At 46.8% G+C, this 16,146-nt stretch overlaps 3 protein-coding genes across 3 annotated transcripts; 1 reads left to right on the top strand and 2 right to left on the bottom strand.

Annotated features, from left to right (window-relative positions):
* Positions 1 to 507: 507 nt before the first annotated feature.
* CI109_102118 (uncharacterized protein) lies at positions 508 to 3,077 on the top strand (the record flags this gene model as incomplete). Its single annotated transcript, XM_032004882.1, has 4 exons — positions 508 to 555; positions 650 to 836; positions 904 to 1,091; positions 1,179 to 3,077. 4 exons carry the CDS (start codon positions 508 to 510, stop codon positions 3,075 to 3,077), a joined length of 2,322 nt encoding a protein of 773 aa, XP_031860997.1.
* Positions 3,078 to 10,372: 7,295 nt separating this feature from the next.
* On the bottom strand, positions 10,373 to 13,020 carry CI109_102117 (uncharacterized protein; the record flags this gene model as incomplete). The annotated part of the gene is made up of 17 exons (XM_032008548.1): positions 10,373 to 10,661; positions 10,726 to 10,820; positions 10,875 to 10,957; positions 11,018 to 11,114; positions 11,164 to 11,250; positions 11,304 to 11,320; positions 11,379 to 11,469; positions 11,523 to 11,708; positions 11,766 to 11,884; positions 11,949 to 12,093; positions 12,146 to 12,205; positions 12,262 to 12,304; positions 12,357 to 12,402; positions 12,451 to 12,555; positions 12,627 to 12,675; positions 12,746 to 12,818; positions 12,890 to 13,020. 17 exons carry the CDS (start codon positions 13,018 to 13,020, stop codon positions 10,373 to 10,375), a joined length of 1,716 nt encoding a protein of 571 aa, XP_031857160.1.
* Positions 13,021 to 13,399: 379 nt separating this feature from the next.
* Positions 13,400 to 15,809, bottom strand: CI109_102116 (uncharacterized protein; the record flags this gene model as incomplete). Its single annotated transcript, XM_032008549.2, has 13 exons — positions 13,400 to 13,559; positions 13,625 to 13,841; positions 13,913 to 14,246; positions 14,301 to 14,360; positions 14,415 to 14,552; positions 14,608 to 14,777; positions 14,837 to 14,932; positions 14,979 to 15,093; positions 15,144 to 15,192; positions 15,242 to 15,356; positions 15,429 to 15,532; positions 15,630 to 15,674; positions 15,754 to 15,809. 13 exons carry the CDS (start codon positions 15,807 to 15,809, stop codon positions 13,400 to 13,402), a joined length of 1,659 nt encoding a protein of 552 aa, XP_031857161.2.
* Positions 15,810 to 16,146: the final 337 nt, after the last annotated feature.

The raw sequence follows: 16,146 nt of genomic DNA, 5'->3' as shown, positions 1-16,146 counted from the left end.
CAAGCTAAAGATAGACAATCGCTTAATGGGACATGTAACGACTTTGCATGGTCGTTACAAGCTGCCACTAGGGGACGATGTCTGCTTCTCACTTCATGCACCATACTCTGATTTGATCAAAGGATCAATAATTGTTGTTGGTGATGATTGTCCTTGAGTAGATCATCCTTTGAGTGTTGGCAAGTTGCAGGAGGCAGAATGAAAGGGAGACTGACGAACACACTCAACCTTTGTGATATGCTCAACCATCAACCACAAATCAGACATAGTACTTTGATCTACCCATTATTCCAACTCCATACATGTTCTTTTCACTGATTCACTTGAACATCACACTTGAACATTGCAATAAACCCTATACTTTCTTTGTGGGAATGGTGGTAGAAGTTGCACCACTCAAGACCAAGGCAGCTACATTTGTCTGATCCAGCAACCTAGCTCACACCTCTATATCAGATATATTGTTCCACCTGAAAACAGCTCTGCACCTCATGCAGTGAAGTGCCAATGCCTAGAGATCTTGGACAGCGTGCTCAAGACTTTCGAGAGAAATGGGTGAGTGGGCTGAGCGGGTTGTCCTGACCACTGAGCTGGTCAATCAGAGTAGTTGGCTGATTGAAATGTGTTCCATCACTGCTTAACAATGCAGCTTGCACCATCAGGAGGTTGGCTTGCTGAGCTTACCATAGCTTTATCAGACCTTACTGGGGTATGGGATCTCCTGATTCTCTCTGCAATCTTTGTTGCAAGCTGGATCATTATCAGGACCAGTCCAATGGAAATAGGAGGAATATTGGGGTTGATCTTTGATCTGACAATACCACTGCAGTATTCCAGTGAGTCAAGCAACAATTGTCCCAGTAAAAACGAATACGAATATCAGGCTGATATTGTCTGCTTCAGATGATGAAGATCTGGCAGATGAACATGCCTACCATCTGGATGGGTACTGGCCAGTACAACTGATTGGCGCCATCATAGAAGGTGCATCTTTCTTCCTCCTGCATCCAGATTTGTTCACATTGATTGTCTGTATCAAGACAACTTTCTGTACTTTGTTCTGGTTAAGCCGGGACCAAGACGGGGACAGTGTGAGTGGTCGGGTGTGCTGTTAAAGCATGGTTGATAGACTTGACATCATCAAGACTGGAATGCTGACTACACACCCTGTGCAACAGATCCTGGGCTCACGCAGTGGTCGAGTAAATCAAACAATACGAGTGGATCCTCCAGAATTTGACTCTGAAGCTGAACCAACTTCAGCAAGCTCCATCTCAGAACCGTATTCTGAACCCAGTTCAGACTCTGATGCATCATCTTCTGACTCTGATGACCCATCCTCCAGACAGAGAAATACACAGTCATCTCGCTCAAATCGCTCTACTCATCCAGAAAAGTCTTCAAATCCTAGCCGTTCCTCTTCATCCTCCACACCCGGAACCCAGCCACCAGCTACATCATCCTCCTCCTCTGGACGATCATCAAGGACACCACCTACCAACATGCCTACCAGCAAACATTATCCTGACGCATACAAAAACCTTTCCCGCAAAGGATATACAGATCCGGCTATTGCTGGTATGATTGATGTGCTGAATGCGGGTGATAAGGATACTGCAAAGAAGAATATGAAAGCATGGACTGGGGAGAAGAGGAAGGAGAAGATTGATGAGAGGAATAAAAAGTATGAAAAGAGAGCAAAGCAAGTGGGGTGGAAAGCGGATAGCAGCTCGGGATCACCCAACTCTTCTGGATCGCATGGTGGTGAATCATCCAGATCTGCACCAGCCATGCCAACGTCATCGACCACAAGCACAGCTGGTGGAGCAAGACCACCAAATATGCCATCCACCAAAGTTGATCCAAAAGCTCATGAGAAGTTGAAGAAGGTTGGATATACCGACCCTGCCATTGCTGGTATGATTACAGCTCTCAATGATGCAAACAATGATGAGTGGGCAAAGAACACACTTGGAGCATGGTTAGCAGAAAAGAAGCCAGACCAGATAGCTAGGAGAAACAAGCAGTATGCAGATAGGGCGGCAAAGCAGAACAAAGGAACAGCACCTACTAAGACAACAACTTCAGATAGCCGCCCAACAGCAACAGCACCATCTACCTCAACAGCAACAACAAAAGCCGATCCAAAAGCACATGAGAAGCTTAAGAAAGCCGGTTATACTGACCAAGCTGTCACTGGAATGATCAAACATCTGAACAAAGCAAATAATGATACATGGGCAAAGAAGACATTGAAAACGTGGTTGGAGGAGAAAGATCCAAAGCAGATTGCAAATAGGAATACCAAATATGCTGAATTGGCCAAGAAAGACAATCCTGGTAGTGGTGGTGGTAGTGGTGGTGGTGGTGGTGGTGGTGGTGGTGGTGGGGATGCAACACAGAAACCGATTGCAGTACCTGAGGATGCAATCAAGCAGATTGTGAAACAACTGAAAGAGAAGAAAGTTGACCCAGAAGACCAGAAGAAAGTAGAAGCTTCTCTGAAACATGTCAAAAGTAAATCTAATCTGGCAGATATTGTCAATATGCTGTACAGGGATCACCGTATCAAAGCAAAATTACCAGCAGAGCTCATTGCTGGAGAAAGGGTGTATGGTGAACCAGATGGCAAAGGTTATTTCTACGATATAATCATACCAATTCATGTACGGAACAATATCATCAAACGTTTACATCGGAAGTTCACTGTTTGGGGTGTGGAGGACGTCGGGAAAGAGAGGGATAAATGGTGGGCTTACACAGGACTACCCCTCTCACGAACAGATATGGAAGAAACAATCATCCCGATGGCTCACAGCGCCGATTTAGCTCTTGGATTAGGGTTGTATGGTGGTGGAAAACTGGGTTTGGATGTTGATGGATTAGCAAAGTGTTTTGATGTTGTGAAAGCAAACCTGGATGTCACGGGGGAGATGGTTGACCATATGTTCAAATCGTTGGGAAATATGGAGTCACGTGCAAAGGCAAAAGAAACATTGGGCAGATGGATACAGGGCAAGTGGAAAGCGGGAGAGAGAGAACAGTATCTACGTACATTGCCATCATGGTACAATTGATATGGTAGATCAAGAAAGGAGTAGAGGTGACATTGTTCCTGCAATGTACAGTTTAATGTGTCTTGGAAGTAGCTTGAAAGACAAATAGGTACATCCACAATCATCTCTTTTGCAATGTACTCAAGGCTCCCGTGCTTCTCTTCCCATTCAGAAATGGCTTCACTAGCTATGCATTCCAGATTTGCTAGTGTCCTACTACAGACCATGTGGTGTTTGAAGGATGTTATCGACCCCGCCAGTACTGGATTCAATAGATAAAGTCAGACAGTGGGTCAAATTGTTCAGGCACCGAGGCGGTGTGTCTTGGCATAAGTTGGTCTGTCACAAAGACACCAAGGGGAACCTAAATGGACGACCCAGGTCTAACAGGGGTGTCCCATGGAAAGGACATGTCTCTGGCATGTCAACAAGGAAGGGAGGACTAGAATGGGTTTGGGACCTGATGCCAAGATCTGGAGCTAGAACAAGATGTCGTCAGTGTGAGACTGATGTGTGACTCTTGAGTGCACTATGCTAGTAGTATGACTCAAATGCAATTCATAGCTGAGGGGGGAATTTTAAGAAGAGAAAGCAGCACCTTTATATACCTTTCAGGTCGAACCGTGTTACCACGAGACCTCATGGTGACTAAGCTGATTACTAAGCAGGTACTGACTAAGCGCTGACGGAGCTACAAGAAAGCTGACAAAGCTACGAGAAGGATTACTAAGCACGGTAAAGATTACTAAGCAAGAGTTGCTGAATAATCAGAAAGAATGTAAGGTCGGACATGGGTGGCAAATCTAGGTTTTGCCACTTTGGCGTTCATGACATGGTCCTACCATTTGTCTCATAGTGTGACAGGTTCAGGTCCATAGTCTCCAGCTGAAGAGACATGTCAGCTTGTTGAGATGACCCATGCTGTTGCTGGAGAGAGTTGGTCTTCTTCTGTTCTATGGCCAGCATCTTCACAAGTAATCATTGAACCATCAGGCCAGTACAAGTCACCCTCTGCACCACATTCAAACCAAAAAGAAGAGAGTTCAGCTCACCCTCAGGCTTTCTTCCTGCCTCTTCCGAGCTCTGCGCCTCCGTCGCGCTTCTCGATCTTGATAAAACATCAGGATGAGTCCACTTAGCTTCAAAAGACCATATTACAAAACTATCCTAACTGCTCACTTTTGCTTTTGTGTTCTTGATGCCTTGTTGTGTCTTTCTTCACATTGGCCCACTGTCTTGCACTATAACTCTCGGCTTTGTGTGAGGCAATAATAGCAAGTCAGTAATACAACATACAGGATACATTCACACACCTATCTACTCACATTGTTCTGGATATTTTCCTGAGTTCTCTATGGCTGTGTTGACCTCAGTATGTTGCTGCTGTTGCTTCGTTGTCTTGTTCTTGTCTATTTGCCAATCACTGTCAGCTAAACAATACATACCAAGATGCACCATACTGTATGGTAGTGGTGCCAAGAGAAGCTGAACTATTCGGCGGCCGAGTCGAGGTGTCACGACATGAGTCGTTCGTTCCGTTGTACTGAGTTGTGACAGCTAGAACGTCAAATATGTACATCTGCATTATCTGTAAGAACAACCTAGTTAAGATCCCCATGCTTCACTTCCCATTCAGAAACAGCTTCTCTAGCTTTGTATTCCATATTCACTGAAGTACATTCACAAGCTACACTGTGATATGTGGAAAGTCAGTCACCGTTTTGGAGTAAGACAGAATGAGGAACAGGCAGCACAAAATACTCCCACTGAATGGACGGACCACCTACAAAATTCAAGAATTTTCAAAACCACTGTTACCATATGGTGTTTGGGTTTGAGACTGAGGGTACAATATCATACTCCCTGTCTTGTGTTGCAAACACATGGCATCTGGTTGAGATGATCTGCGCTGCTTTTGAGGAGAGTCATTCTTTTCCTGCTCCATTGCATGATTCTTCTTAACCAGGCAGGCAATTGAAGTTAGTACAAGGCTCCTTGACCCCGTGTTCAGACCAATAAGAGAGGAAAGATCATCTCACTTCAGATTCTGTGGCAGTGTGCTTTTGACGGGCTACATGCCTCCTCTGGGCGTCTCGATCTTGGTGGAACAATCACAGTGAGATTGCTGAGCTCTATGGGACCACTTTTGTGTACTATGTCAACCACTCACTCTGCTGTCTTTTCTTTTCAAGCCATACAGGGTCTTGCTTCTTTTTTGCATAATACTTTTGAGATGATTCTCTACCTCTTGCCCGCACTTTGTGTGTGCAAGGTCATAATGGGAATCAGTGATATTAAATACCAGAATACAATGTCATACTTGTGAGCTCACATTGTTCTGCCCGTTTCCTTGATGTATGTGTGACTGTGCTGACCTCACTGCTTGGCTGTTGCACTTCCTCCTCCCTGCCTACTTCACATTGATAGTTAGCCAAAAGATGGCCACTGATATGCACAATCCTGCTTGGCAGTGGTACCAAAAAATACTGACCTATCATGCTGGATCTCCGAGCTGAGTGTGGACTAGCAAACTGATCCCTGACAGCGGGGCCTGGTGCTGGTGGGAAGAAGGTGGACGTTTCTGATGAGGAGGCAGAGACATGAGAAGAGAAATTCTCTTGGGGAATACGGTTCCCACCAGAAGAGCACTGAAATCCAATGGGATCTGTGTTGGCTTGGGACACATAGGCTGACATTTCTGTCCCAGGCAAAGACCGCTGCCCCAGCGGTGACGTATGAGAAACAGCTGTGAGGGTTCCAGCTGAAGGCAAAGTGTTTGGTGAACTTGTCGGCTTGTAACGAGAGAAGTATGGGGAGATGAAGCTGAAAGAGTGTCTGATATAAGGCAATCCGGTAGGGGTAAGAAATGTGTGGTTGCTATATTGGGTGGCGGAAAGAGGGTGGGGAGTTACCATTGGGGATGAGAATCCTCCAGCAGCTCTTGTGTCATTCCAGCTATCACTGTAGAGCGCACGGCTTTGGCTGGATGTACTACTGACATCCATGGTGTTTGCAGCTGACTGGCGGTGAGTAAAGTCCACAAGGTCAAAGTCTTGGTGATTGTCACCATTTGCAGCCATATTGAAAGCCCAAAGCTAGTAGCAAGTGCCCTGTATAGAATGTTTGTGCTGTTGTATAAAGGTGAATGTGTGGCAATGGGTATGTAGATGTGAGGCAGACTGTAATAGAGATTGAAGAAGTAGGAAGATGTTGGATGTAATAGCAAACATGTGGAAAGACACACAGGTGTAATAGAAGTAGTATCTGGACTGTCTGTTGCTGTCTTTCAAAATGCCTCACACCAACCCATCCTTTCATGTTGTAACTACATCCTTTATTTACAGCTAAGATCACTTGCGGCTGTAAAATGCCACACTAAGAGCACCTCTCCTGTCCAAATACAAGCCGCTCTGACCACCTCATGAGACTGTAGGGTAGGACACTGCACAACACACATGCCTTAATCAATAAGTAGCTGTGTTCACGTCGGTCACCTCAAATTGGCAGTTTACAGCAGGATATGACTGCCTGACCCCATATGATAGCTCGTTGGAGGGATACAGGAGGTGTACAATATCAAAGCGAGAGTATTTGGGCTTGACATGATTGACTGAGGTATACATGCCAAGAGTGTCCTGACCCAGTCATACCACAAGGCCAAAGCACGCTTCCACTCTGTGGGACTGTGCAATGCAAGATCGAGTCACAATCCCACTCTGTGGTATTGTGGAAGATCAAAACAAAAACCCACTGTGTGGCATTGAGGCGAAGTCACTGCCACAAACATCACATGCCCTGTCAGATCCGGACGCACTTGCTGCTCTACTTACTGTTCTCGTACAACTTGTAGAACTTCAATCAACAAGCCCATCTATTCCTTGGTCTAATTTGACAAACTCGCTGAGTTGCACAATATTGCTCAACGTAGGTGGACAAATGGAGGGATGGATGTATGGGAGAATAGCTATTCTCATCTCTGTATTCTTCTCCTTAGTGATTTTTCAATTGAAAGTCATACACCGTACCTTCACTATCACTCTCAATGATATCACTTAGCCTTCAGTCTATCCGAGGCCACAACGCTCATCCTGAGGTTGTTCTCTTCGGATTCTTGCCGTTGTAGCACTCCTCCGTAGGTCTCTTAGTAGGCCAAGCGTGGTACCACCAAGATTCAACGGAGAAGGGGCTAACCGTCCGGTCCTCATTCGACCGCTCTTGTGTTATTACTTTGTTCGAGAGTCGTTTGCGTCTAAGTGGAAGAGGGATAGCGTATCGTATGCGTACATGTTTCATAGTGCTGTAGAAGTATGTGTATACTATTATCTAACTACGGTCTAACCAACTAAATGACTATGGGAAGGGAAAAGATATGTGAATTGAGCGCTAACTTCCACCGACCTTAAGGCGTTCCTTCCAAGGAAGCCAGGTTGAGGGTCGGTAGAGTGTCTGTCAAGAGTGTACTAGGTTGTCAGGTAGATTCCCCTAAAGGGTATCAAACATCCTCCTTTATTCCTCTCATAGAAGCTATCTTATCCATCAACGAAACTTTGCCGAGCATCTGTCAACTTTCGCTCTAACTATTCACGAAACTCAGCGGAGTCGCCGTTGATGTCCGCTCCTATCCTCGACAGACCTTGTTGTACCACACCGTTTTTGTCATTCTTGCTGAGTGTCCGAATATCACTCAACCTTGTTTCTGCGGTGTGACAAGGTCTCATTTACTGAAGCCTCTGTTGATCATTGTGACATAGGAGTGTCACTAGGAATACCAGCTGTGTGACAGTACTAGTGACTTGAATTAGATTCACAACCAGGGAATCTAACAATTGACTACAAGGGGGATGGGTTAGTTGTAACTTCATGTCACTGAGAAACATTTTTGATTCAACTCAGCAAACATTTTTGTTGTAGTACTAGGCACAGAACTACCTTGTTATGTGGCGGAGTACAAATCAAGGCATGACCATGATTCAGTGTATATAACATTTGCAGAGTAAATTTATACATTGACCAAGTGTGCTGCACATGTGGTGCCAAACAGCAAAGAGTGATGTGGTGTCAAAACATATACATCACATGGACATACTTCACTCCCCTTCTAATTCCCATTGAACACCTCAAGTTCTCTCAACATACCTACATCACAGTACCTTATCACTTGCAGGGTCACACATCATCCCCTTCTCTGAGACAGTCATATCAATGGGTGTTGCCAGAGTTGGTCGAAGGAGTTGGAGTGACAAAGATCACTTCTGTAGTTGGGGTGGGTGAGGTATCAGTGGTAGTGTCAGTGGTGCTAGTGCCAAAGGTAGTGTGAGATTGCGGTGCTAGAGGGAGTGACCGACTCAGTCGTGATGTGCAATCACTGGATTGTGTTTCCGGCTTTCCACCATTGAATGCACGCAGAACTTGTGACACAGCAAGGACAGCGGTGGTAGCAGAAAGAGCACCAACATAAACCTTCTCTTCTGATCTCAATCTCTTTGACAAAGGCAGAGACCGCACATCTTCAGTAGATCTGCCACCATCAGTGTTGCTTCTGGTTACACATGAGGCATGTCCGGTGGTATTGCATGGGTACAAGAGATGTAAAATACCAAAAAGGTACACATCAACTCTGACTTTTTATCTTTTATAGGTGCTCATGATCACTGCAAACTCACCCATTGGTCCCTTCTTCCATGTTACGCAGCTCATGGCCATCCATCCAAGTATGATTAGTGTTGGATCGGCTGGACATGTTGCTTGCTTGATTTGTTCTGTTGTGTTGTGTGTTGTGTGGTGTACTGCAGGAAGTTGTGTCGTAAGGGGAACTTGATGACTGTTGACTGCTGAAGACAAAATCTGAAGACAGGATCTGACTTGCTTATATACACAACTTGACCCCCTCTTTCCAATCCATAGTACACTGTTGAGAAGAGCAAGTTGAGAAGATACTTTCCACTTCAATCAAGGGAAGAAAGGTCTTCTTCAGGGGAAGCTGGGCTTCTCAAGGGGAAACTGGGCTTCTTGTCATGACGGTCACTGCCACATACATCACGTGACCTACAAGATCCCGACGCACTCTCCGCACTACTCGCTATTCTCGTCGAACTCGTAGAACTTCATTCAACGAACCCATCTCTTATTCGGTCTAATTCGACGAACTCGCCGAGTTGTAGAATATCGCTCAACGTAGATGGACGGATGGATGGATGGATATATAGGAGAATGGCTATTCTCATCTTTTGTACTCTTTTCCTTAGTGATTTCCCGATTGAAAGTCATACACCGTACCTTCGCTATCGCTCTTGACGATATCACTTAGCCTTCAGTCAGTCCAAGGCCACAACGCTCATCCTGAGGTTGTTCTCTTCGGATTCTCGTCGTTCTCGTCATTCTCGCTGAGTATCCCGTCCATCTCGTCATTATAGTTGACGCCTTTGGCGAATATCACTCAACCTTGTCTCCGTGGTGTGATAGGGCCTCATTGACTGAAGCCTCTGTTGATCATCGTGACACTTCTTGAGGGTAGTTAGTCCTCTCTAGTAGTGTCATTCCCAGTCTCATGTTGGCTTTACCTTTTGCAATCCCCTGATCAATGACATACTGTCTCATATCTGTCTGAGGCGGGTCCATTTACATGCCTTTACGAATAACACGGAGTGCAAATAGGTTGAAGTCCTACAACAAATTGTTCGAGCCGAGTACCGAATGTGAAGACTTGGGATTGACTAGTCTCGACTTGTACAAACCAGACATGACAGAGGAATATACATCTGTCACAGGAATAGCTATGTACAGGTCCTGTACTCATGTATACAAGTACCAGTGATACTACCAGAACCATGGGAACGGTTTGACAGCCAAGTCGGTCTTGTCCGCCGGCAGTCGCCTCTAGTACGAGCTTGAGCTAGATGATGACAGATGGTGTGTTGAACTATTCAGAGGCTGAATTGGGGTGTCACAACATCAGTCAATCATACTGTTGTACTGGGTCATGACAGAGAAGCCATTTGCAGAAGCCAGCTGGAGAAACCACCTGAAGAAGCCTATAAGTAGCATTGTCAAATGATGTATCTTCTTGCTCAGAGAGGCTGTAAAATAGACACAATATACATTGCAAAACATAACAAGCTGAGAACTGACAGGACCATGACTAGGAGCTACCTCACTTCAGGATAGTGGCGACTGAACAGGAAAGTATAAAATGTTGCAGCCCTACCCTGTGTGTCATATAGATACGATGGGACTGCCAGTTGTACGATTGATCCGGTCTTTTTGCAATCACTGCTGCTGTCACTGACTACCATGATTCTGCACCATTCTACAAATACCTATGGCTCATACGCTACGAGCTCCTCGACCACCTTCATTATCGCCAGCACCTTTTCCTCTTCCCAAGCCTGACCTACGATCTGCACCCCTACTGGCAGACCATGCATCTTCTCAGCATCGTACGCTGCTTTCTCCGGTCCGCCTTCATAAACTCGTTTCTCGAGTAACCAAGATCCTTGACTTCCTTCCAGATAGTCTGGAGGGGTCGCGTCGCGCTCGCGATCCACATGCGTGACGGGAATGACACCGACAGTCGAATCGACAACGTTGTATAGTACGGTGCCGATACTAAGTTTGACATAAATGTGTAAGAAACGTTGTATTTGTCCAACTATGAAATGGTAGCACTTACCACAATGGTGATAGGAAGTTCGTCCTACCATGCTCAACAGCAGGTACAGCTTGGACCGGACACAGAATCATGTCAAATTTCTTGTCTTCCCAGACCTGCAAGATAGGTCCATTAGCTGACCGAAGAGATTGCGTTCCAGCCGAACATACCAGCTTCCTAAAGGCGTTGGCATAAACATCCCTCCTACGAGTATATTTCCAGAACTCTTCGACTGATTTGGGTCGCGATGTGGCTAACAATCATCGTCTACTGACTTAGCACACTCTCGCGTTGGAAACCTAGGCTGACGTACCAAATGTCGAAGCGAACATATGATCCTTGAGAACACTGTCCAGAAGCCAGTGAGCGAACCAAGCTAGCCATCGAGGTATCCTCGAGCCTATAGTGACCTGTATTTTGGTTTAGTAGTATCGCATAGAGGCCAATACGACGACGTACCAAACGCATTGAGGGCTCCATTGGATCCGGGCCAATGTTGCCCAATAATGTCTTGTATCCATCAGCAGAGGTGAGTCCAGCGAAGACCTATGGCTAGATCAGCCAATACACGACTCTCACATATGCCGTTGTGACTATACCTTTAGCGCTTCAGAAACTGTGCAAATCGATGTCAGTAGGCCGAGCTGTTGTGCTATGGGGCTGTCCCAACTGACCGTCTGGCGGCTCAAATCTGACTACCTCGTGACCGGCTTTTCTCAATGCCGCGACACTCTCTTCGACCGCTCTCACACAAGCAGGACTCGCCTGGAGACATAAGTTAGCTGTATGTCTTCAGACACTGCTGCGAGGGGACTCACCTTGATACAATTGTCTTCGGTGAAATAGCCGACCCTCAACTTCTTTGGCAGCTCCACCTCTTTCCACGGCATGTGAATCAATTGTTCTCCATTGATCCTGGCGGTCGATTCTTGCGCCAATGTAAGCATGTTTCGAGCACCAAAAGCGAGATCGTCGACGTTGCGACCCATCGGTCCGACTATGCCCTAGAAACATGATCTTGTCAGCGAGATGTACAAGTTTGAGCGCCTTGGGAGGATTACCTGGATTCCTTCGAAACCTGGTGTAGCTGACCGCTGCCCCTTAGTTGGCCACCTGCCCTTGACAGGTTTGAGACCGCATACACCACTATACGAAGCTGGTATTCGGAGAGATCCCCCAACTGAAATTAAATCAGTGAGCATTGGTAGAACGCTCCATAGAGCTGTTGCGTAACTTCCACGTACTGTCCGATCCCCACCCCATTGGAGAACCGTTCAGCGCAATCAAAGCCGCTTCACCACCTGAACTTCCTCCGCAAGTCCGAGCAGACGTGTATGGATTGGTAGTTGGTCCAAAGACAGGATTACGACATTCGAATGCTAGGAGAGTCTATGCCTCAATTCAGTACGTGCCAGGGATTTTGATCATGGAGAGAACACACCTGTGGGATGTTGGTCTTGCAAAAAGGGATTCCTCCGCCTTGTCGGAAAAGTTGAACGAGCTGTTACGTGTGGTAGTAAGCTGTCTGCTTCAGCATAGCGGTTTGGAATAGCTTACTCCTCCTTCGTCCTCCAGCTTCTCGGTCGGCTTGAAGCAGTGTCTGTTCTACCGTCAGCTTTGCGCATCACTTGATATAGGGAAGAATGACTCACGGTGAACATCCAAGAGAAGTGTCCACTCCCTTGATATTGTAGGTGTCTGCGTGGTGGTCAGCTTGTTAACTTTTGGGTAGGATAAAGCACAAACCTTTAAAGCTGGATGGAAGACCCCAGAAAGGGCCATCTGCAATCCCAGTAGCCGCGTAATCCTTGTCCAACTTCCTCGCTTCCTCAAGCGCTTCTGCGAAAAGGACTGATGTGGAAGTGGAGATCAGCCAACTTGCTATCAGTACGGACGTATCAGTCAACCAATTTCATACTCACTCTCTGTAAGGCAGTTGGTCTTTCTATGTGCTGCACAAGCAGATCTGATCTATATGGACAAAGTCGTACCAGTTAGTATGCCTTCGTACCAACAAAGCAGACATTGACCGTGCGCTCACAAATGCGATCATGACTCTTTCTGCGGTCCATCCATTTTTGCGACTCTTAAGATTGGCCACAATCTCTTCAGGACTAAACCCAGCTCAGCCCATCATCCATTTAAGCAAAGGTCGAGCATTCTAGTGATGAAGAATCACACCCACCTTGTATGGGTATACACCGCATCATCTGGATGATCCTCTGCCAATCCCAGCTGTTTCTCCATTTCATTGATCAACTCCTCTCTCTCATCCCTCTTTCTCTGTCCGACCTCTTTGGTGATGTTCCCTCCCATTGTTATGGCGTATGTTCGATAGTGATATGGTTGAGCAGGTGAGGAAGTGGTACAAATACAAAGAGGAAAGGAGTTGTGATTGCTGCCTGCACTGGTAGCTTACAGCAGACCCGACCGACCGGGCCGCCACGTGGTTATCTGCTCCACATAATACGAGTGCGCCGTTAATATATGACCTGGGCATCGACGCTGCGCCAGGTAGTCTCGTTCTCTCGCACTGTCGTCTACCGCACGCCAAAGGCAAACCCGTCTGACAACTCGTACCCCAACGATATATGCATACATTTCTGCTATCCTACTTTCACATGCAACCATTATATATACAACCACCCACTCATCGCCTGATGCTCATCGCCTCGCCAACGTTACGCGCTTCAGGCTAGAACTTGAACTTGGCCGACTCGCTCTTCACAAGGTTGATAACCACCGTATTGTCCAGCGGAGTATATTGGTTGGTAACCAATTTGATAGCCTCTTGTGCAACTACACCGCCTAGGAAGGCAGCGGTAGTAGGAATTGTCGAGAATCCTCCTCGAGTCCTATTTCCGTAATGTCAGATATCTGTATGTAACATGGCCTCGACACGAGAAAAAGGACTACTCACACCTCTGCAATACTCTCGATCAACACTTCAGGAAGCTCTTCTTTCTTCCCCACTAATCCCGTGACGATCTCTTCCACCTCTCTGTTGTCTTCAGCCATATCTTCCTTTGGCTTCGTACCCGGCCATCGAGAGTGAGTGGCATAAAATCGTTCGGAAGCGAGAAGTGCGAGATACATTCCGAAACAAGTCGCCGAATCGGTCTCGTCGTCGAACTCAGCTACGTAACGGCAATTAAATAAGTTAGCCTCAAACGACAAATTTGTTGCCTTGACTGAGGCGGGAACTTACCGATCTCATCTTGCAGCTTGCCTTTTCCCTCTCGGCTAACCCTTAGAGGGCTCCCCTTAATAATACCGACTCCACTGACGTTCTTCACGAAGCCTTCAACCTCTTCTTGTGGAATCGCGTCTTCTGGTAATCCTACGCCAGTCAACACATTCGTAAGAAGTGATTGGAAGGTGGACAGATCTTCTTGAAATTGCGCTTTGTAAAGGTTTTGAAGAGAAACGTAGGAGGTGGTGGACGAGTGCATATCAGGCAGGGAAGGGGAGGTGGGCGGGAGGTATGGCGGGGACGAGACATATTGACCGAGGGTGTGTAACAGGATGTGCAGGTTCTTGGACTGCAACGGTATGTATCTCAGCTCGAGCACTTACAAGGGCGGATTTCGACTTACGTTGGCCGAAACGTTCTTCACGCTGTCATCTTCCAGGAGCTGCTTCAATTCCCACGGCACCTATCCATTTCCCAGATCAGTTACAGCCGATTCGATGTGCGATTAGACACTCACTTCCGATTTATTCCAGACTCGATACGCCTGAGCCAGCGCCTCGTCGTAATTCTCTTCGTCCCCTTTTTGCTTCTCGGCCTTGAGCGACTCTTTGAATTGACTTTTCTCCTCCGATGTCTCAGGCAACGAACCTCCGTGCTGGTGCGAAGTTAGCTTTGGGCATTAATACAACCGCAGGGTTCCGATCACTCACCGATTCCTTCCATAAACTTGCGGCTCGAACCAATAGTACTACCCAGGGGATGTGTGAGTGGTCCATGCTGTCCATAGTTGCGTAGTCGAGAGATCGCGCATGTTGTTCCAGTGAGGGGAATGGTGCATCAAGACGTAATGTGTGGCTGGTATCCGGATGGGTATCCACCACTTGAGTGAAACCAGATTAGCTACAACATGTACGCACTTTATGAAGAAGCAAGACATACCGCTGTGCTCGCGCAGCTGAATCTCCACTCGGCCGACGAACCCGGAATTACGGATCGCGATCAGAGGAATGTCAGGTCCACCAACAGTCGCAGAAGCTGTTATTTCTGTTAGCTGGAAACTCGAACAATGGCAGTAACTCACCGTCCCATAGCAAGTCAGCTAACTGGAGGAGTAAGGACGGCTCGACGTTTGACGCAATGATGAGAGTAAATGACAGGAAGTAGTCCGGCTCAGACGATATGAGCGATAAGGGATCCTATAACAGGAACGTCAGCAACGGCTCACTCAACCGACATTGATACGTACCTCTACACGAGCAGTACCTTCAACCGACGGGTTGAGCTCCTTGAGATACCTGCGATCATGTCAGCTTGAGGTTCGATCCGAAGAAAATGGCAGCTCACTTTACGCTCTCATCTGCGATACTTGAACTGACAGAATCTGGGTGGAGGAAGAAGTTGGTAGCGACATCTTGAGAGGTGGTGATGTTAGGCGACAGGATAGTAAAGTGGGAGATACCTGTATGAATACCATATCAGCTTTGAGTCTCTTGGTCACTGAGCGGTACACCAACCGCTGAGGCAGACGTACCAGGAAGGACTAGGTTCTTAAGTGCTTGACAGCCTGTAGCGTCAGGCCCAATGAGCAAGACTCGAGCTTGTTCGAGGGACCGTTGACCGGCTGAAGCCCACAGTCTATCAAAAGAAGCAGTCAGCACAATTTATACTTTGTATGGTATGCAAGTAGTGGAAGGAAGATCTTATATTCGCAAGGAGATCATAGATAACTCACCTCAGCTGACGATCATATCGTCTCGTCTTTGCATCGGGACGGTAGCTATCGCACAAGAATGTCAGCTTAGTACGCCTGCGAGCTGAAGCCCGATGTAATCAGCAGCTGGGTGTGAGTGACTCACGAAGGTATCTCGCTAGTCCCAGTCGTAGCTTGTACTACGTCAATTGAATCGTCCATTTTTGTAATCTTCGTCGGTCTTCTCTCGGGTGTGGTGGAGGCAGGTGACGAGACGGTCATGAGAGGGATGGTCGAGGGTCAAGGAACGGCGAGGAGTATGATGTCTGAATACAAAGCTTTGGTGAGATGTATCTGCTGTTTGGTTACGATGAGCTCCAGAACAGAGCGAGGGAAGAGGGAAGAGAGAAGGAGGAATGAAGATGATGACAGATCAATTGGGAGATGGGATGGGGTCTGTGCTATCCAGTCAACTTGTCCACAACCTCCACATTCGCGACATGCCGGATCTCTAATTTACTTTTCTTTCTCCTTCCTCGTCAACAATTCCACTGTGCCT

Source organism: Kwoniella shandongensis, chromosome 4 (assembly GCF_008629635.2).
Source record: "Kwoniella shandongensis chromosome 4, complete sequence".
Classification (NCBI taxonomy): Eukaryota; Fungi; Basidiomycota; class Tremellomycetes; order Tremellales; family Cryptococcaceae; genus Kwoniella; species Kwoniella shandongensis.
This window is presented reverse-complemented; position numbering and strand designations above follow the sequence as displayed.